Source organism: Cervus elaphus, chromosome 6 (assembly GCF_910594005.1).
Source record: "Cervus elaphus chromosome 6, mCerEla1.1, whole genome shotgun sequence".
Classification (NCBI taxonomy): Eukaryota; Metazoa; Chordata; class Mammalia; order Artiodactyla; family Cervidae; genus Cervus; species Cervus elaphus.
In genome coordinates this window covers 1669780-1692233 of record NC_057820.1, presented here as the reverse complement: position 1 = coordinate 1692233, position 22454 = coordinate 1669780, and the positions used below count along the sequence as shown (strand labels likewise).

At 51.5% G+C, this 22454-nt stretch overlaps 1 protein-coding gene across 3 annotated transcripts in view; it reads right to left on the bottom strand.

Moving 5' to 3' along the window:
* FAM193A (family with sequence similarity 193 member A) overlaps positions 1-22454 on the bottom strand; it is a 148195-nt gene that overhangs the window by 64903 nt on the left and 60838 nt on the right. For 2 of the 3 annotated variants that reach the window (XM_043906007.1, XM_043906006.1), the window contains 2 exons: positions 20736-20981; positions 87-232 (listed from right to left, as the gene is read on the bottom strand). In XM_043906007.1, the coding sequence (XP_043761942.1) occupies positions 87-232; positions 20736-20963 (374 nt within the window). In that variant the 5' untranslated portion in view covers positions 20964-20981. Of the gene's footprint in view, positions 1-86; positions 233-20735; positions 20982-22454 lie in introns of those variants that run through there. The other variant, XM_043906005.1, reaches the window with a different exon arrangement.

Here is a 22454-nt window from a genome sequence, read left to right as displayed (position 1 = left end):
GCCCCGGACCTGAACCCCTTGCTGACCCAGGGAGCCCCCGCCCTCCCGGCGGTGCTCAAGGCGGGGCGCAGGGGAGCCTGGGGTACCTGCGCTCGCTGCAGGCCTCGCAGGCGCACGCGGGGTCCGCGGGGGTGGCCGCAGGCATCGGCTGAGCACCCAGGGCCAGCCGCCCGCCACTGCCAGCCTCCGTCTGCGAGCCGAGCGGGGTGTGGAGAAGGAAGTCTTGACCCTGCTTCAGAGAGAGAACAGACACGTCAGGTTAAACGTTCGTGGCCCAATTAGCCACTAACTATTCAGGAAAACGCCTTTTAGAAAAAATGTAAAACCTACATGTTAAAAAGAAAACATTTCAACTGACAATGCGTAGGAAACTCTCTCTTGACATTCGAGCATTTTCCTCAGGGCCAATTACTTCTTTAACCTTCAGACAGTCACACCGTGACCACACAAGGACAGTGTTTTACAAAGGCCAGTTCCCAAACCAGGGCTCTATAAGGACCTGAAGGGGCTGGATGGGGACACAGGTGGGAAGAGTCAAGAGCGAGGGGCATATGTGCACCGACGGCTGAGTCAAGTAGGGCAGAAACCAAAACAATACTGGAAAGCTACTGTCCTTCCACTAAAAAGAAAAACAAAGAGCAGTTCCACCCCAGCGCCCTGACTGCTACACCATCCCAGGGACACCGCCCCCCGTGACGCCCTGACACCCGAGACGGTGCTCAGCGGGCCCCCGGCAGCCACTCTGAGTCTGCCCCACGGAATCCAGCGGGAAGCAGGCTCAGACCTCGACCCCCAGCCTGGCCAGCACAGAGACCACAGCCCCGAGCCCGCCACACAGACCCCACCCGCACCTCCTCCTGCCTCAGAACGCGGTCCTGGGACCCATGCAGCTGCCACCCTGTCCCTCCAGGATGGGCCTGCAGGCCCCCACCCGCGGCAGGAAGGTGTTCGCGTGCTCTCCCCCACGGCCGGCCGGCTGGCGGCCACAAGCAGAGCCCCCACGGGAGGGGCTGGGGACCTGAGGACCGCATCGTCCCGCCCCTGCCCCCGTGGGCCGAGTGGAGTCTCCAGACAAGCCCCGCTGGCAGCAGAGCTGAGTGGAGCCAGTGCAAGAAAACCCCCAACACGCGGGGGGCGGGAGCTGGGAAGCCACCCCCGAGCTGACGCAGGGCTTGCAGTCACGAAGGAACCCCCCGAGAAAGCTCCTGCTGCATGAGAGACCCTGGGATGACTCTGGAGGCAGAGTGGGGACGGGGCGTCACAGTCCCCAGCAGGCAGGCCAGCGCCAGGTCTCAACTGAGTCCAGGAAAACCGCAACCTCCTACAAGCAAGAGCCATCTGCTGCGGGCCCGTGAGGACGCTGGGGCTGGCCCCGGAGAACCACAGAGAGACCGTGAGCAACAGGAGCAGCGGGGGGTGGGGGGACGACAAGGACATAGGACAGGCAGCCCTGTCCCCCCAAGACCTGCCCTGGTAACCCTGGCGACCCAGGGTAGAAGCCCTGAGCCAGATGAGACACTCGGGATCTTTTGTGGACGGGACCCGAATATCTGAAGACAAGACAATCCCGCCCTGAAGACGACTGGAGGGGCGATGGTCTGATGGGCAGGGCCGGGCAGGCAGCTGCGGTGGGTGGGCGGCCAGCCGTGCCCATGCACACACCCACGACCACCGCGGGGCCCGCCCAGCTGAGGCCACCACCAGCACCCGGGCCTCGATGCTGCGGTGCCACGACCACACTCACACACAGGGACCTGTCCTCCAAGCCGCAGCAGGTGGTGTTTAAGACAAGCGTGAGGTCGTGCAGATCCCCTGCAAAGAGCCCCTGCCATCACCAGCACTTGCAAACACTCTGCAGTCCTCCCAGCCTTCCAGGGCTCCCCGGACAAAGGTCTGCTTCTACATGACTGCACTGGTCCCTGCACGCGGAGCGCGACCCACTGAGCCTGTGAACGGCTGTGCCAGAAGAATCCATCAGCCACGCCACAGCAAAGAAGCTTACTGGGGGGAGGGGGTGAACCAGTTCTCTGCTCCAAACCCGATGCTCTCTGCCCCGCGACCACCGCTCCCCCTGCCGTTGCCCCCCCCCCAGCCCCAGGCCCGGCGAGCCCGCCAGCCGCAGCCCCCAGCAGCCGCGCCCTTGGGCCCACCGTCCACCCGCAGGGCTGCCCTGCGCACCAGGCGGCACCAGGAACGCCCTATCGGGCCTGCGCATCGGCCTCCTGTTGGTGGCTCCTCACCCCCCAGGTTCAAGGGGGCCTGTCCACACGAGCGGAGCGCTGCCAGCCCCGAACCCCATCTCCTTGGCTAACCTCTGATGTGACAAACTGCCCCTGTCTTCGCCATGACAAGATCTGTTCTGTGAGGGCACGACCCTTTCTGACCTGCTGGCCACTGCACACGAGCACCAGTGATGCTGCCGGGTAGCATCTTGGCCGGGGCAGACTCGGCCAAGATCCTGGGATGTAACGCTTCCCGCTGACAAGGGAGGAACCGCGCGCACGGTGACCACACAGTGAACCCTTAAACGCGTCACCTTACCGTGTGCACCTTGGACAGATGACCTTCAGTTACTATGCTCTGCCCAAGTCCCACGCAGCTTAAAAGACCCAGCACTTCAACCACATAAGATGGACAATGTCCACAACCGGCAACAGTCACGAGGCAGGAAAATACAACACATGACCAGGAGGGTCTGAACTGCTGGATCACCAGGAAAGGCCCCCTGTGTGCATTTTTTACCTGGGTTGTTTGGTTTCTTGCTGAGTTGTAGAGAGTCCTTGATATATTTGGGGTATTATCCCCTTATCAGATATGTGGTTTGCAAATATTTTTTTCTATTCTGCAGATTTTCTTTTCACTTTCTTGATGGTTTCTTTTGCTATGCAGAAGCTCTTTAACTTTATGTGGCCCCAGCTGTTTATTTTTTATTTTGTTGCTTGTGCTTTAGATGTCAAATCCAAAAACTCACTTCTGAGACCACATCAAGAAGTTTTATTTCCTAGGAGTTTCAAGGTTTCGGATCTTCCGCTGAAGTCTGTGACTCATTCTGAATTAATGTTTCTGAGAGGTGTAAGACATGGGCCAAGTTTCATTCTTTCACGTGTGAATATACAATTGTCCCAGAATGATTTATGGAAAAGACTGTCTGTTTTCCACAGTTCAACTAGATTACTGATGAATAAATCACAATACATAACACACTAAATTATATGTGAACTGTAGTATGTGAAGAGTGAATTAATTACATCAGCGCAAAGGGAAACTGCAGCTACCCAGAGAGCACGAGGACTCTGGTGAGCTGAGGCAGTACACGCACACGCCGCTTCCTAAGGGTCAGAAACAGGTAAAACAATTTATCATCTAGAGACACAGACAGGCATTTTTAAAAGGGCTTAAGAAATTGAGGGAATGACAAATATGAGAGGACAGTGGCTATCTCAGAAGGAGAGGGAAAAAAAGATGGGCAGGGAGGCGCACGATGGTCTGATTTCCAATGCTGACCGGGGCTTATTATCCCTCACAACGTGTATACTGTATACATGGTCACACATAGATCAAATATTACATAGCAAAAATAGGATTTAAATGAACGGCAAACCCTCCCCGACTGCCAGCTCTTCTCTTCACTACTTCACGCCCCTTCTGAGGCCCCCTCAGCCTCACTGTCCCTTCCGGGTCCGCCCTCTCCCCCCCATACAGTGAAGCGCTGAAGCATCAGCCCCCTCACCCTTTTTAAATCTGACTTATTTCTGGCTACGCTGTGTCTTCTCTAGTCTGGTGAGAGGGGCTACTTTCTTTGCGGTGCATGGGCTTCCCATTTCGGGGGCTTCTCCTGTTGGGAGCACAGGCTCAGCAGGTGTGGCGCACGGGCTTATGTGCTCTGCGGCATCTCTGATGTTCCCAGACTGTGCCCCAGGATCGAACCCGTGTCCCCAGCACTGGCAGGCAGACTCTCAGTCACCAGCCCCGCACCGTGACGTCTCAGCTTCCCCACCACTCAGGGACTGCTCAGAGTGCAGCCTGGCCTCTGCCCCCGCCGCTCCGCTAGCACAGACCTAGCCAAGGGCTCTGTTGCGGGGTGGGATTCTCACGGCAGGGGCTTCTCTCCTGGCGGGGCACAGGCTTAGCTGCTCCCCGGCATGTGGGACCTTCCCGGATGAGGGATTGGACCCGTGTCTCCTGCACTTGAAGGCAGAGTATCACTGAGCCATCAGGGAAGCCCCTGAATCTGCAAATCTTGAAAATAAAACTGGGGATTCCACTTGACAGAAGTGAAGTCAGAAGATCTGTCTGACCTACAGTCAGACGGGTGGGGAGGATCTAGCAATGTCCAGGTAACAAGTTAAAAAGAGATCTCAGTGACGTCTTTACCAATAAAGTTAAAGGAAGAAAACAACAACAACAACAAAACCACTGAAATAACATAAATAAAAGTCAAGTAATTCTGAGTAAGTTTTTTTTAAAGCTGCAAAGTCATAATACAGAAAAACATGGAACATTTATAACTGGCAAGAGAGTCCATATACTTATGGGATCAGAAAACTTCATGTTAGAAAGAAGTTAACTTTCCTCCTCCCAGCTCACAGTCAGTACCATCCCGGTCAAACCTCAACAGGGTTTTTCTTCCGTGTATGTGTCCGTGTGCTGGCGGCTGTGTGCATGTGCGTGTGTGGAGCTGACAAGATAATTTCCAAGCACACAGAAGCGGAAAGCACCAAGAGTGACCAGGCAGGTCTGACGAGCACGAGCTAAGAGGCCTTTCTCTCTGAAAACGCGTCGCAGGCCACGGCCGTCACCACACCCACAGCACAGCGGGTCAGGAGGCTCTTAAAACGTCAGCGCCACTTCTAAGTGTCCGTCATGCTGCCAAGTCAGTAGCCGTATTAAACCTCAACCCTTAAGCACGTCTTGTGAATATTCAATGTGACGAAACGGGAGTCTGCACAGAGTGCTTTGGCAACGCTCCGAAGAGCAGAGCTGTGCAGCGAGTGAGCCCCTCTGTCCCGGAAACATCAACCTGACCGTACCGAGTGCCTGCCAGACCCATCTGTGCGTCTTCAGACTTGGATACTGTCGGACATCTTCTCAAAAATGAATGAAATAAGCCTGTCTCTTCAAGGAAAACAGCTGATGCTACTTGTAGCCAGTTACAAAGCTGGAGCTTTCAAGCAAAAATCAGAAGTTTGGAAAACATGTGTCCATTACAGACGGCTTGAAAGCTTATCCACATTTGGACACCTTTCTGAATATCGGTGGTGACAGTAACAAATGTGACTTGTTAAGAAAGATAAAACACAAACCTGGACATTGAAAGACATCCCTGTTGGAAAGCTCTCCCTCCCTGGGTAACCCACTACTGTACAAATGACCAGCGTGTGGTGATGCACACTCGCGTGTGGGCCAGAGATCCGCTCAGAGCGCTGCAGCTCAGCCACAGAAACTGCCACCTGTCACAGCCGGGCGTGCGACCAGAGGAAACCCACAGGCGCCTGAGAAAGGGGCTACACGCGGCTTCAACCGAACCACCTAACACACAGCAGAGAGCACATTCCGGCTGTCTTCAATTACCCAAACGTGAAGAAGACCTGAAAAGAGTGCTACTCTTACTATTTTTGTTTTGGAAATAGTTTTCATCAACAGATATGCTATTAATCTTAACCCTGTGCTGTGCTTACGTGCTTAGTCGTGTCCGACTCTCTGTGACCCCAGGACTGTAGCCCACGAGGCTACTATGTCCACGGGGATTCTCCAGGCAAGAATACGGCAGTGGGTTGCCATGTCCTCCTCCAGGGGATCTTCCTAACCCAGGGATCGAACCCAGGTCTCCCGCACTGCAGGCAGATTACCATCTGAGGTACCAGGGAAGCCCAAGAATACTGGCGTGGGTAGCCTACCCGTTCTCCAAGGGATCTTCCCAACCCAGGAATCAAACTGGGTTTCCTGCACTGCAGGCTGAGCTAACCCTGCTGCTGCTACTAAGTCGCCTCAGTCGTGTCCGACGCTGTGCGACCCCACAGATGGCAGCTATGAATCAGCAATTCCTCTGCTACACGTATATACAACAGGATGTGTGAACCTGTGCTCCGGGACCATCAGTCGAAACAGCAAAATCGGGAAAACAAACACATTGCAGTATAAACTCACAAAGGTGGACAGTAGATAACTAACCAAACTGACCACATAGATCACAGCCTTGTCTAACTCAATGAAACTATGAGCCATGCCATGTAGGGCCATCCAAGGCAGATGGGTCATGGTGGAGAGGTCTGACAGAATGTGGTCCACTGGAGAAGGGAATGACAAACCACTTCAGTATTCTTGCCTTGAGAACCCCATGAACAGTATGAAAAGGCAAAAAGATACGACACTGAAAGAGGAACTCCCCAGGTCGGTAGGTACCCAATATGCTACTGGAGATCAGTGGAGAAATAACTCCAGAAAGAATGAAGAGACGGAGCTAAAGCAAAAACAATGCCCAGTTGTGGATGTGACTGGTGATGGAAGCAAGGTCCGATGCTATAAAGAACAATATTGCCTAGGAACCTAGAATGTTAGGTTTTTGCATCAAGGTAAACTGGAAGTGGTCAAACAGGAGACGGCGAGAGTGAACGTCGACATTTGATGCATCAGTGAGCTATAATGGACTTGAATGGGCGAATTTAATTCAGATGACCATTATATCTACCACTGTGGGCAAGAATCCCTTAGAAGAAGTGGAGTAGCCCTCACAGTCAACAAAAGAGTCCGAAATGCAGTAAAAAAATGACAGAATGATCTTGGTTCATTTCCAAGGCAAACCATTCAATATCACAGCAATCCAAGTCTAGGCCCCAATCACTAATGCCGAAGAAACAGAACAGTTCTATGAAGACCTACAAGACCTCTGAGAACTAACACCAAAAAAAAGATGTCCTTTTCATCATAGGGGACTGGAATGCAAAAGAAGGAAGTCAAGAGATACCGGGAGTAACAGGCAAGTCTGGTCTTGGGAGTACAAAATGAAGCAGGGCAAAATCTAAGTTTTGCCAAGAGAACACACTGGTCATAGCAAACACCCTCTTCCAACAACACAAGAGACAACTCTACACATGGACATCACCAGATGGTCAACACCAAACTCAGACTGATTATATTCTTTGCAGTCAAAGATGGAAAAGCTCTACAGACTCAGCAAAAACAAGACCGGGAGCTGACTGTGGCTCAGATCATCAACTCCTTATTGCAAAATTCAAATTTAAACTGAAGAAAGTAGGGAAAACCACTAGACCATTCAGGTATGATCTAAATCAAATCCCTTATGATTATACAGTGAAAATGACAAATAGATTCAAGGGATTAGATCTGATTGAGTGCCTGAAGAACTACAGACGGAGGTTTGTAACACTGTGCAGGAGGCAGTGATCAAAACCATCCCCAAGAAAAAGAAATGCAAACAGGCAAAATGGTCGTCTGAGGAGGACTTGCAAACAGCTGAGAAAAGAAGAGAAACAAAAGGCAAAGGAGAAAAGGAAAGATATATTCACCTGAATGCAGAGTTCCAAAGTATAGCAAGGAGAGATAAGAAAGTCTTTCTAAGTGAACAATGCAAAGAAACAGAGGAAAATAAAAGAAAGGAAAAACCAGAGATCCCTTCAAGAAAATCAGAGATACTAGGGCAACATTTCATGCAGAAATGGGCACAATAAAGGACAGAAACAGTATGGACCTAACAAGCAGAAGAGATTAAGAAGAGGTGGCAAGAATACACAGAAGAACTGTACAAAAAAATCTTAATGACCCAGATAACCATGATGGTGTGATCACTCACCCAGAGCCAGACACCCTGGAATGCGAAATCAAGCACGCCTTAGGAAGCATCACTATGAACAAAACTAGTGGAGGTGATGGAATTCCAGTTGAGCTATTTCAAATCCTAAAAGATGATGCTGTGAAACTGCTGCACTCAATATGCTAGCAATTTTGGAAAATTTGGAAAACCTAGCAGTGGCCCACAGGACTGGAAAACTCACATGGCCCAAAGAAGGGCAATGCCAAAGACCATTCAGACTACCACACGACTGCACTCATTTCACATGCTGGCAAGGTCATGCTCAAAATCCTCTAAGCTAGGCTTAGAGGACCAAAAACTTCCAGATGTACAAGCTGGATTCATAGAAAAAGCAAGAGAATTCCAGAAAAACATCTACTTCTGCTTCATTGACTACACTATAACTTATGACTGTGTGGATCACAAAAAACTGGAAAATTCTTAAAGAGGTGGGAACACCAGACCACCTTACCTTACCTGCCTCTTGAGAAACCTGTATGCAGGTCAAGAAGCAACAGTTAGAACCGGACATGGAACAACAGACTGGTTCCTAATTGGGAAAGGAGTAGTCAAGGCTGTATATTGTCACCCTGCTTATTTTTAACTTATGTGCAGAGTACATCATGCGAAATGCCAGGCTGGATGAAGCACAAGCCGGAATCAAGATTGCTGGTAGAAACATCAATAACCTCAGATAATGCAGATGACACCACCCTTATGGCTGAAAGTTTAGAGGAACTGAATAACCTCTTGATGTAGGTTAAAGAGAAGAGTGTTTAAGCTGGCTTAAAACAACATTCAGAAAACTAAGATGATGGCATCCAGTCCCATCACTTCATGGCAAACAGATGGGGAAAAAATGAAATACTGACAGACTTTATTTTCTTGAACTCTAAAATCACTGTAAAAAAAAAATACATAAAAAAAAAATAAAATCACTGTAGACAGTGACTGCAGCCATGAAATTAATTAAAAGACACTTGCCCTTGGAAGAAAAGCTAAGACGAGTCTATACAGCGCATTAAAATACAGAGACATTACTTTCCTGAGAAAGGTCCATAGAGTCAAAGCTATGGTTTTTCCAATAGTCAAGTATGGAAGTCAGAGTTGAACCATAAAGAAGGCTGAGTGCCGAAGAATTGATGCTTTTGAACTGTGATGTTGGAGAAGACTCTTGCGAGTCCCCTGGACTGCAAGGAGATCCAACCAGTCCATCCTAAAGGAGATCAACCTTGAATATTCACTGGAAGGACAGATGCTGAAGCTGAAGCTCCAATACTTTGGCCACCTGATGCGAAGAGCCGACTCACTGGAAAAGGTCCTGACGCTGGCAAAGATTGGAGGCGGGAAGAGAAGGGGACAACAGAGGATGAGATGGTCAGATGATGTCACTGACTCAATGGACATGAGTTTGGGCAAGCTCCGGCAGATGGTGAAGGACAAGGCAGCCTGGCCTGTTGCAGTCCATGCGTTCACAAGGAGTCGAACACTCAGCAACTGAACAGCAACAACACAGTGTGACGAAAATGAAAACACTAAAACATCTAAGAATCTCAAATGTAACACTGAACCAGCGACACGTACCGTGTGACACCTGTCAATAAAGCTCAAAGCTCCGGAAGAGCAGGACAGCGCTGCAGAGGGACAGCGGTGAGGCTGTATAACTGAGGAAGAGGAGCAGGAGGGGGGTGGGTGGGGACGAAGGGCAAAGCCTGACTGGGGAAATATTGCTGCAGCAGAAATCAACCCAAAGAGATCAGCGGTCACCGGAGGGGACAAGGATTCATTCCGCCATTAAGAAATAGCTCTTCAGGACTTCCCTGGTGGTCCTGTAGCTAAGACTCTGCGCTCCCAAGGCTGAGAGCCTGGGTTCGATCCCTGATCAGGGAACTAGATCCCACAGGCTGCAACTGAAAGATCCAGCATGCTGCAACTAAGACTCAGCTCAGCCAAAAAAAGAAATAAGCATTTTTAAAAAGTAAATAGATTCTCAAATGCACATCAAAGTCACAATGAGATTAACACCTCTCACCTGTCAGAAGGTCTTGTCATCAAAAAGACCACAAATAACAACTACTGGTGAGGATGTGGAGAAAAGAGAACACTTGTACACTGCTGGTGGGAAGGCACACTGGTGCAGTCTCTGTGTTACACAATGAGGAGCTTCCTCAAAAAACGAGTAACAGAGCTAACACACAATCTGGCAACTCCACTCCAGGGTAGATATTTGAAGAAAATGAAAACACTAATTTGAAAAGACACATGCACGCCAGTGTTCATAGCAGCACTGTTTACAGTAGCCAGGACACGGAAGCAACCTAAACGTCCATCAACGGATGAGCGGACAAAGATGCAGTGTGTACATACACATGCGCACAGTGGAACACTGCTCGGCCATTAGGAAAAGAGAACTCTTCCACTGACAGCAACATGGACGGGCTTGAAGGGTGTTATGCTAAGTGAAATAAGTCAGAGAAAGACAACTACTACATGATGTGACTTATATATGTGGAATCTAAAAATGAAACAAACTCGTGAGTATAACAAAACAGAGAAACAGACCCACAGACAGAGAGAGTAAACTAGTGGTTAATCAATAGGCAAAGGAAGGCGGGAGGGGCAGGGGAGAGGAGGGGGATTAAAAGATACGAACTGCTATGTGTAAATTAGATAAGCAACAAATTATAAGGATATACTGTACAGGACAGGGGAACATAGCCAATATTTTATACTGACTGTTGTTCAGTCACTACGCTGTATCTGACTCTTTGGGACCCCATGGACTGCAGCACACCAGCCTCTTCTGTCCTCCACTATCTCCCCGAGTTTGCTCAAACTCATGTCTATTGAGTCACGGAAGCTATCTAACCATTTCATCCTCTACCACCCCCTTCTTCTCTTGCCTTCAGTCTTTCCCAGCATCAGAATCTTTTCCAACGAGTTAGCTCTTTGTATCAGGTGGCCGAAGTATTGGAGCTTCAGCCTCTGCATCAGTCCTTCCATTGAGTATTCAGGGTTGATCTCCTTTAGGATGGACTGGTTTGATCTCCGTGCAGTCCAAGGGACTCTCCAGAGTATTCTCCAGCACCACACTTCAAAAGCATCAATTCTTTGGCGCTCAGCCTTACTGACTACAAACGGAGCATAACCTTTAAAAATTGTGAATCACTGCTACTCACCTGAAACGTACTGTGTATCAACTTTATCTCAATAAAAAGTATGAAATCGCTTCTCAAGAGACCAAATGAGACGCACTTCTGTGCTGACTGCACAAGACCCCTCGTGAGACACAGCACGGGGCAGCTGAGACGATGAGGCTGTGGGAGGGGGAGGGAGGGAGGGAGAGCTCGCGTGTGCCTGAGCAGTGAACAAAAGGCCCTGAGGAGAGAGGCCGCCACATCAACGAGCAAGACCGGGGTTTAATCAACAGCCTGTGTCCACCCAGCAGAGCCCTAACATCTAGAGAGCAAAACTGGAAATACTTTTAAGAAAAAAGGACACGCACACACGGTAGAAGATGCTAACTGACCTAAGCACACAGAAAATTAATGAAGAACACAACTAACATGGGGTGATCGAATGGGGGTAGAGTCCTCTACCTAAATGCTGAGAAAACATTCTCAAGCACACATGGAGCATTTAGAAAAACCTAACCACACGAGACTGAGGCGATGGGTCATAATGAAGAGTTCTGACAAAACGTGATCCACTGGAGGAGGAAGTGGCAAATCATCCGAGCATACTTGCCATGAGAACCTCATGAACTGTATAAAAGGATAAAAAGATACGTGACACCAAAAGGTGAGTCCCCAGGTCAGAAGGTGTCCAATATGCTACTGGGGAGAGTGGAGGAGGACTACTAATAGCCCCAGAAAGAATAAGCTGGGCCAAAGCGGAAAGGACGCTCAGCTGTGGATGTGTCTGGTGATGAAAGTAAAATCCGATGCTGCAGACAGTATTGCACAGGAACCTGGAATGTTAGGTCCGTGAATCAAGGTCAATTGGACATGGTCCAGCAGGAGATGGTAGAAGAAACATCAACATCTTAGGAATCTAAAATGGATGGGAATGGGCAAATTTAACTCAGATGACCATTATATCTACTATTGTGGCAAGAATCCCATAGAAGAAATGGCATAGTCCTCAAAGTCAACAAGTGTCCAAAATGCAGTACTTGGGTGCAACCTCAAAAATGACAGAATGATCTCAGTTATTTTCAAGGCAAGCTATTTAACATCACAGTAATTCAAGTCTATGCACCTACCTTTTCATACTGTGACTGACTCATTGCAAAAGACTCTGATGCTGGGAGGATTGAAGGCGGGAGGAGAAGGGGGAGGATGAGATGGCTGGATGGCGCCACCGACTCGGACATGACTGTCACCAAGCTCTGGGAGTTGGTGATGGACAGGGAAGCCTGGTGTGCTGCAGTTCATGGGGTTGCAGGGAGTCAGACATGACTGAGCAACTGAACTGATGCCCCAACCACTCATGCTGAAGAAGCTGAAGTTGAACAGTTCTGTGAAGACCTAGAAGACCTCCTAGAACAAACACCAAAAAAAAGATATGTTCTATTCATCCCTGGGGATTGGAATGCAAAAGTTAGGAAGTCAAGAGACACCTGGGGTAACTGGCAAATCTGGCCTTGGAGAACAAAATGAAGCAGGGCAAAGGCTAACTGAATTCTGCCAAGAGAACGCACTGGTCACAGCAAATGCCTTTTTTCAACAACACAAGAGACAACTTTACACGTGGACATCACCAAATGGTCAGTACTGAAATCAAACTGATTACATTCTTTGTAGCCAAAGATAGAGAAGCTGTATACAGTCAGCAAAAACAAGACCTGGAGCTGACTGTGGCTCAGATCACCAGCTTCTCATAGCAAAATTCAGGCTAAAACTAAACAGAGCAGGGAAAACCACTAGGCCAGCCAGGTATGACTTAAATCAAATCCCCAATGAATATGCCTATGAATATGCAGGGAAGGTAATGAATAGATTCAAGGGATTAGATCTAGTTAACAGTGTTCCTGAAGAACTATGGATGGAGGTCCATGATACTGTACAGGAAGGCAAACAAACAGAACCATCCCAAAGAGAAGGGAAAGCCAGAAGGCAAGGCGGGAATCTGAGGAGGGTTTACAAACAGCTGAGAAAGGAGAGAAGAGAAAAAAGCAAGGGAGAAAGGGGAAGGTACATCCAATTGAACGCAGAGTCCCAAAGAACAGCACAAAGAGACAAGAAGGCCTTCAATGAACACTGCATAAAACTGAAAGAAAATAACAGAAGCAGAAAGACCAGAGATTTCTTCAGGAAAAATGGAAATATCAAGGGAACATTTGGCCAAGGATGGGCACAATAAAGGACAGAAATGGCAGAGATCTAGCAGATGCTGAAGAGATCAGTAAGAGATGGAAACAATACACAGAACTGCTAATGAACCGGATTACTATGGTTGTGTAGTCAAGCAGCCAGAGCCAGACATTCTGGACAGCAAAGTCAAGGGGGCCTTAGGAAGCACTGCTGGTAACAAAGCTAGTGGAGGTGATGGAATTCCAGTAGAGTTAATCAAAACCTGAAAAGGAGGATGCCATCAAGGTGCTGCATTCAATATGTAAGCAAATCTGGAAGACCCAGCAGTGGCCACAGGACTGGAAAAGGTCAATCCTCATCCCAACTCCCAAGAAGGGTAGTACTAAAGAACGTTCTAACCATCAGACAGTCGCACTCACCTCCCAGGCTAGTATGGTCAGGCTTAAAATCTTGCATGCTAGGCTTCAGCATTATGCAAACCAATAACTTCCGTATGTTCAAGCTGGGTTTAGAAAATGAAAAGGAACCAGAGATCAAATTGCCAACATTCCCTGCATCATAGAGAAAGCAAAGGAATTCCAGAAAACAATCTACCTCTGTTTCATTGACTATGCTAAAGCCTTTGACTGTGTGGATCATAACAATCTGTGGAAAGCTCTTAAAGAGATAGGAGTACCAGACCATCTTACCTGTCTCCTGAGAAACTTGTATGCGGGTCAGGAAGCAGCAGTTAGAAGCCTGTATGGAACAACTGATTGGTTCAAGACTGAAAAAGCAGCACAACAGGGCTGTCTGCCGTCACCCTGTTTGTTTAACCTGTACGCTGAGCACATCATGAGAAACGCCCGGGTGGATGAGTTACAAGCTGGAATCAAGATAGGCGGGAGAAACACCAACAACCTCAGAGACGTGGAAGATACCACTCTAATGGAGAAAGTGAAGAGCAACTAAAGAGCCTCTTGATGAGGGTGAAAGAGGAGAGTGAAAAGATCCAGCTTAAAACTAAATATTAAAGAAACTATGATCATGGCATCCGGCCCCATTGTTTCATGTCAAATAGAAGGGGAAACTGTGGAAGCAGTGACAGATTTCCTCTTCTTGGGCTCTAAAATCACTGAGGATGGTGACTGCAGCCATGAAATCAGAGGATGACTGCTTCCTGGCAGGAGCGCTATGACAAACCTAGTGTGTTGAAAAGCAGAAACATTACTCTGCTGACAAAGGTCGGTCTAGTCAAGGTTACGGTCTTCCCAGTGGTCATGTACAGTTGTGAGAGCTGGACCGTGAAGAAGGCAGAAAGCCAAAGAATTGATGTCTTTGAACTATGGTGCTGGAGAAGACTCCTGAAAGTTCCCTGGACAGCAAGGAGATCAAACCAATCAATCTTAAGGGAAATCAACCCTGAATCCTCATTGGAAGGACTGATGCTGAAGCTCCAGTATTTTGGTCATCTGATGGGAACAGCCAACTCACTGGAAAAGCCCCTAATACTGGGAAAGACTGAGGGCAGAAAGAGAAGAGGGTATCAGAGGATGAGATGGAAAACAGGGTACGAGAGGGTAAGAAGGCTGGATGGCATCACCAATGCAATGAACATGAACTAGCACAAACTTCGGGAGATGGTGAGGGACGGCGAGGCCTGGCGCGCTGCGGCCTCTGGTGGCAGAGTCGGATGGTGAGGGACGGTGAGGCCTGGCGTGCTGCGGCCTTTGGGGGCAGAGTCGGACGTGGATGGGCGACCGCACCACCACCGCATGTTAGTGTATCTGACTGATGAGGAGTCACCGTCAGACAGGCCACGCTGTCTAACAGCAACAGCATTAAATTAGAAGTCAGTATGATTGCAAGTAACCCAAGACTTAGGTTTGGATATTTACAAATACTTCTAAAAACAATTCACTGTTGAAAACAGAAATAACCACGACTGGATAACACTTAAAACTGAGCCGATACTACCAGCAATTCAAAACACGGAGCAGTAACCAGGTTTCCCGCACACGTGGCGGCAGAGCCGTAAACACGGATGGGGAAGAACCCCACGCAGAAAGGCAGGAGAGCAGCCGCCGATAAAGGAGACGCCAGCTCTGCGGTCGCCTGGGCCGGGCCGCTGGTGTGCAGGCCGGGCCGCCCGTGCGCGGGTGGTGCCCCCACCCTCCTGTGCGGGCACGGGCAGGCGGAGCAGGCATGTGTCCCCCCCGTCTCCGGGTGAGATGAGTGCAGGAGGGCCGCTCCCCTAAAGCAGCTGGTACCCAGCTCCAGCTCCCCAGCCCTCGGAAGAGGCCTGGAAGATGGGGAGCCCCCACACTGTCACGCGCCCCACCCTGCCATGGCATCGGTGCCCTGCTCCCGAGGACGAGGAACCAGGCCCACGACTGACGCGTGTCTGCCTGTAGCTCAGGGCCTGGTGCGTCTGCCGTCACCGCCTCCCAGCGCCCTGGACAGAGCAGGGCGCCCGGGCAGGGAGGGCGGAGTGTGCCCGCAGGGGGGCTGGGGGCAGGGGACGCTGGGGGCAGGGAGAGCGGGGTGTGCCCGCAGGGGGACTGGGGGCAGGGAGAGCGGGGTGTGCCCGCAGCGGGGCTGGGGGGGCAGGGGACGCTGGGGGCAGGGAGAGCTGGGTGTGCCCGCAGGGGGGCTGGGGGCAGGGAGAGCGGGGTGTGCCCGCAGGGGGACTGGGGGCAGGGAGAGCGGGGTGTGCCCGCAGGGGGGCTGTGAGGCGCAGGGCACGCTGGGGGGCAGGGCAGGGCCGTGAGCGTCTGCCACCTGCGCCACAGCGTCCGACAGACACCCCCACCCCACACACAACAGCAGTCATGAAGGGAACAGAGTAGAAACAGAGGTGTTTAAACATTTTTCCAGTTCCTCTTTGGAGACACGATTGACAGACTGCTAGCGAGACAGGCTAAAAAAAACAGAAAAAGCACAAATATGAGGAATAAAAAGCTGAGCTACAGGTATGGTCGCTACTAAACACAGACCCCCGCACACAAGCTGACAGCTTCTAATAATACACTTTACCACAGCTAACTTGAGAAGGGGCTCCCCTGGTGGTTCAGACGGCAAAGAATCCGCCTGCGATGCAGGAGACCCGGGTTCCATCCCTGCGTGGGGAAGATCCCCCGGAGAAGGAAATGGTAACCCACTCCACTGTTCTGGCCTGGAGAATCCCATGGACAGAGGAGCTTGGTGGGCTGCAGTGCATGGGGTCGCAGAGAGTCAGACGTGACTGAGCGAATAAACACACACACGACTTGAAAAGAAATGGAAAATGTCTTATCTGTTCAAGAAACTGAAGCAAAAGTTCAAAACGCACCCCCAGCCCTGCACCACCATGGAGAACGCAGGAGGCCATGACCCGGGGACTTGGGGGCGGAGAGGTCAGATGGGGACGGCCGGGCGGGGCTGGGGCCGGAGGAGGAGAGGACGAGAACCATCGGCTGCCTGGGCCCGGGGGTGCACCCGGGAGGTGGCCTCCTAAGCTGCAGGGAGACCGTGGAGTGTCAGGGACGCCTGGGCAGTCCCAGGCACAGCGGGGCAGCCAGGGCAGCACTGGAGGCCGGGCCCCTCCCGTTAGGCAGGACCCAGCGGGGCAGCAGCCCCTGGAGACAGACACGCTCAGACCCGTGACCGGAGAGCCGGGATCCAGGCGGACGTCCGAAACCGAAGCTTCTCAGCGTCTGCGCAGGACACGCTCTTGCCCTAGCCTCTGAGCGAGGCCTGCGAGGCGGGCAAGCCGGCACGACCTCTGGAGACAGAGCGCATTCAGCGCCGGATCCACAGGCCTCGCTCAGCGCGTCCCTGACCACGGGGACACAGGCATGGCCCCCACGCCCATGGCCTGGGCCCGCCCCACAGCACCAGGCCCAGGGGCGCCGGCCGAGGGGGCGGCACAGAGGGTCAGAGGGGACGGCTCCACTTGCAGCAAGTGCCCGGGGCCGAGGGCGGCCGGCCCTTCTCCCCTTCTCCCCACGCGAGCGCAGGCCTTCCCCGCTGGAGCTGGGCACTCTCCCCCAGGGCCACGCGGACGCAGGCAGGGCAGGCTCACCAGGCAAGTGCATCTGGCCCCAGACACAGGGTGGGGGAAGGAGAAGGTGCCACAGAGGAGGCCCCCGGGTGTGGGGAGGTCCCCCGGCCCGGCCCACACCAGCACAGGGGGCAGCCGTCAGAGACACGGGTCTGAGCCAGCTCCGGGGCCCACCTCGCCGACCACCTCTGCAGGCGTGGCCTGGCACTGCCCCCACGAGGGAAAGACCAACACCACCACTGCACACACGACCCATCACCGCCACCACACACATCACCACTGCACACACACCCCCCACTGACACTGCACACACATCACCACTGCACACACACACCCCACTGACACTGCACACACACACCCCACTGACAATGCACACACTCACACCACCAATACTACACACACCACCAACCCCACACCTACCACCACCACTACACACATCACCACTATATACACGCACACCACCACCACATACACCCACACAGATACCACACACACCCACAGCTCTACACATACACCGATACTATACACACATCACCAACACTACACACACCACAGACATTGCACACACCACCACCAACAGTAAACAAACTCTCCTGAGAAGACCAGGAACAGCAACACACCTCAACTCACTTTACGAGGCCCCGAAAGACATACAAGACAAGACGCCTTCAACGAGCCTCCATGAGGTGACTCCCTTCACAGGCAGATGCCAAGTTCTCAACCAGACATGAGCAAACCAGGCCAGTGATGCGTACAAAGGCTGTCTGCGGAAAGACCTGCACAAGGACGCCCACAACAGCTAGACTTAGAACAGTCCAAGTCTGGAAATGACAGAAACACACGTCAACGATAAACAGATCCACAAACGACAGCAAGTCTCTACAGTTCACGCAGTGAAAACAAGGAACACAGTGGTGGCGCACAGCTCTCAGAGCATCACGCCGTGTGAGAGAAGCGCACGCGACACTCTGGAAATCGCAAATCCATGTGGATAAAAACCACGTCAGTAGTTATCAGGGGCTGGGGGGAGGGAAGGGTCACCACCAAGGTGAACAAGGGAACATCTGGGGGTTCTGTGTCTTAACTGTGGTGACAGTGTTTACACAACTGCATAAATCTGTCAAAACTCAGTGAACTATATACACTTCAAATGGGTGAATTTTACTAGATGTAAATTACATCTCATTGAGAAAAAAAAAGTTCAGTGGTTTTAAGCAGCTTGAACAAAGAAGCCAACCATACAAAAGCAACAGAAGGTTTAAATCTACAAACATTGGTTAACATTACACCTCTGTGGTCCCTGGGACCACTTTTTTAATGAGGAGAGAAGCCTCATTTGTGGATGCATCGTCCAGGCAAAATCAGAGTCAGGAAACGAGACTCTCCTCCTGGAAAGACTGATTATGGGCCCTGACAGGCATTTCCACTTGCCTCCAAACCAGGAAGGACATAGCAACCATTCTCCCAAGGCAGTCAGGCCACTGCAGAGGAGCTGGACTGGAAACAGGAGCCAAAGATGGTAAAGTTTAGGAAGCAAAGAGAATGCATGAGCAGGGGGAAGACTCAAGAATGACTACTGGAAGTAACAAAGAACAAACAAGTATCAGTAACGCCAAATAGTCTTGCATTAAAAAACTGAAGACAAACCTAGAGAGCATATTAAAAAGAAGAGACATTACTTTGCTGACAAAGGTCCATATAGTCAAAGCTATGGTTTTTCCAGTGGTCACGTATGGATATGAGAGTTGGACCATAAAGAAGGCTGAGCGCTGAAGAATTGATGCTTTTGAACTGTGGTGTTGGAGAAGTTGAACTTGTCCCTTGGACTACAAGGAGACCCAACCAGTCCATCCTAAAGGAAATCAGTCCTGAATTTTCATTGTAAGGACTGATGCTGAAGCTGAAACTCCAACACTCTGGCCACCTGATGCAAAGGGCTGACTTGTTAGAAAAGACCCTGGTATTGGGAAAGACTGAGGGCACGAAGAGACGAGATGACAGAGGATGAGATGGTTGGATGGCATCACCGACTCAACGGACATGAGTCTGTGCAAGCTCGGGGAGATGGTGATGGACAGGGAAGCCTGGTGTGCTATAGTCCATGGGGGTCGCAAAGAGTCGGACACGACTGAGTGACTGAACAACAACAAAAAACTGAAAAAAGACCAAACACCTTAAGTGGACGGGAAAGGAAACAAAAGTAAAATAAAATGATAAAAGCACGAAGATCTGCAGGTGAAAAAATGTAAGATCAACTGGCCATCTTTTTAATCTCTTATTCTGTATCATTTCTTCATTCATTCATTTATTCATTAATTCAAATATTCTGGGTACCTAAAATATGCCAGAGTTGGTGATGGACAGAAAGGCCTGGCGTGCTGCAGTCCCCGGGACACGACTGAGCAGCGGCAGTGACTGACTGAGCACTGCTGTTGGAAAACACACAAAAGGAGCTGCCCTCCCTCTTGGAGAGTATATTCCAGTGAAGGAGAAAGACAAGGTGAGTCAGCAAAACACACAGTATGTTAGAAAGAAGCGCTAAGGAGAAGAACAGAACAGGAAAGAGGGCTGTGCGGGAAGCACACTAGTGAGAAGCCAGTCTCTGTTTTGATAAACGACGGGATTCTGAGCTGCAGCTGCTACAGCACTATTGCAGAAGCCAGCACGTGAGCTGGGTGCTGCCTCCCGGGAAACCCTAAAACAGAAGTCTCGGCTCGGCGGGGGGCAGTGAGGAGGCTTCTGCAGAGCGGCACAGGCCTGAGGCGGGCTCAAGTGGACAGCAGCCTCGGGTCAGCAAGCAGACAGTGTCGCATGCAGAGAGGCGGGAGCACAGAGACCACAGCTCAGAAAAGACCCAGCAGGCAGAAATCAAAGCCACGGACGAGCCCAAGCATGTGGGGCCTTACATGGCTGCAAGGCAACTCCCTCCAGAACCCAAAGACCAGGTCTGAAAGCCCTTTCGGGACTCCATGGTGGTCCAGGGTCTGAGGCTCTGCCTGCCAGTGCAGGGGACACAGGTTCAATCCCTGGTCTGGGAAGATCCCACACGCCGTGGGGCAACTAAGCCCAAGCTCCACAGCTACCGAGCCCGCGCTCCATGAGAGCAGCACCGCAGGGGGGGCCCACGGCCCACAGCCCAGAGTCCCCTGCGCTCCACACTGGAGGGGGCCCGAGGGCCGCCAGCGAGACCCAGCACAGCCACAAACTGGTTAAAGAAGAGAAACTAAAGCCCTTTCAGAACCACGGCCCACGAAGACGCTGTCTGGGCTAAAGATGCTGACGTTCTCAAGAAGGCTTCACTGAGCTGAGGCATGAAAAGAGAGGGGGCAGAGTGGGGCGGGGAGCCTGACATGAGAACTGCATCCGGGAAGAGACGTTCAGGCAAGTTACCAGCACATGGAATCGTCTAGAACTGAGCGCACACAAAGCCATCTAGTTTTTCAACAAACTGTATCGCCAAAGAAATCCTGCGACCAGACATAAAACGCTGAAACCCGCCCTGTGGGCCGCCAAGCTCGCTGATGGGGCTGACCTGCTGACCGAGGGGGTCAGAGCCGGGCTGACGGGGCAGCGCCCCGCGGGCACTCACCGCCGGCTGCTCGAGGCCACCATGGCGCTCGTCCTTCTCCACGGTGCGCCGGCAGTCGGGGCACACCCAGAGCGGCAGGTGCAGCACGCTGTTGCCCTTGGGCGCCATGGACAGGGCCAGCTTGCTTGCGGTCTTCACTCCACTCTCTAAGAACGAAGAGTCTTTCCGCTCGCTTCTGCACAGAAGGCAGTAATCCCCAGCGGGATAGGGTGGTGTTCTATGATTCATGCCAAAGTTAAAAGGAGTCTGGAACAGAAAAAAGAAAAAAAAGTTTTTTCAAAACATGAGCCACAAAGCCAGGACCATTCAAACTTAACAGTTCTAAAACTTTAATGCACATGTATGTTCACACTGAGAAACATCAAAGGGGATTTGTTAAATAAAACTGTGCTGAGCATTCTAGAAACACATACCTCAAATAAAAGAGCAATACCATAAAGAACATCTAAGGAGGAGGCAGAAATCTGTCTTCACCCCTTCACCTAGACTTCTGTATTCCCCCCACTTGCTAGGAAGCATCAACCTCAATTCAGACTGAGAAAGCACCAGGACATTTTCTCTTTTCTTTTAGCCATCAACAAAGTTCAGGGAACTCCCTGGAGCTCTAGAGGTTAGGACTCCTTGCTTTCTCTGTCGAGGGCTTGGGTTGAGGACTTAAGATCCCACGAGCTGCTCAGTGCAGCCAAAAACAGCAACAAAGGTCAAGGCCACGATTCTAGAGATGTCTGCACTCGGGGCTCAAGGCTGCGGCAGCAATGTGACTTGAGTTCACCTACAGAGCCAAGCCACCTCTGAGGCGGGCTGTGCAAGTTCAAGTCAAGACACACACCTAGGAGCCTGAGAGCAGCCTCACACCCGAGACCAGCCTCCCTCCAAGCGCGTCAGCAGTTATGGATTCAACTCCAGCCTCACTGTCTACATCCACTTTTGAAACAGGTCCTAAACTGAAGGGTGAGGGTAAGCAGGAGGAAGAGGAAAGATCATGACTCCAGATCCTCTCTAATATCAACCTCGCCATCAGAAAAATAAAATTAGCCTTAGAAACCCACAAACTGGCGCCCAGGTTTAAAACGGGCCTAAAGTCACCAGGTGAGCAAGTAGCAGCCAAGATTTTAATCCAAATCAACATGAGCCCTGAGGCACTGTGTGCACCTTAGCGGAACCACCCTGCAAATCCTAGAGAGCAGTTCGAGGGGCACAGCTGGCCACAGTCGAGCAGGGAGGCCAGTCACAGCCTTCCCGACGCAGCCGCACGGGCCACGGCCCCTGAGCAGAGTGCGTGGGGGGTGGCGGCCTCGGGACCACAGCCCCCACGCGGAGAGCCCCCGCTGTGCACCCGGCGGGCGGGCAGGCAGGCCAGCACTGGGCTGGGGCCACTCTGGCCCAGCGTGGCCCGAACGCTCCCGGCTCCGCCTGGCCCGCAGCCCGGCTCTGCACTCGGCCCCGGCGTGTCTCCTGCCGCGGGCTGGCCCGACACACGCACTGCCGTGACTGCCGCCACCACGGCCAGAGCGCTCCTGAAGGGCCTCAGGTGCTGTCAGCAAGGCCTGGAGGGACCAGGTATCAAGGGGGCGGACAGGATGAAGGAAAACATGAGTGATTACAGGGCTGAGACAGCACCGCTGAGACACAGAAGCGCACACCTCTCTTCTTCCCCGCCTACGAGAACCAGCAATCAAACCTGCTGACGCCCATCATGCCCACAGGTGAGCCCTGGGT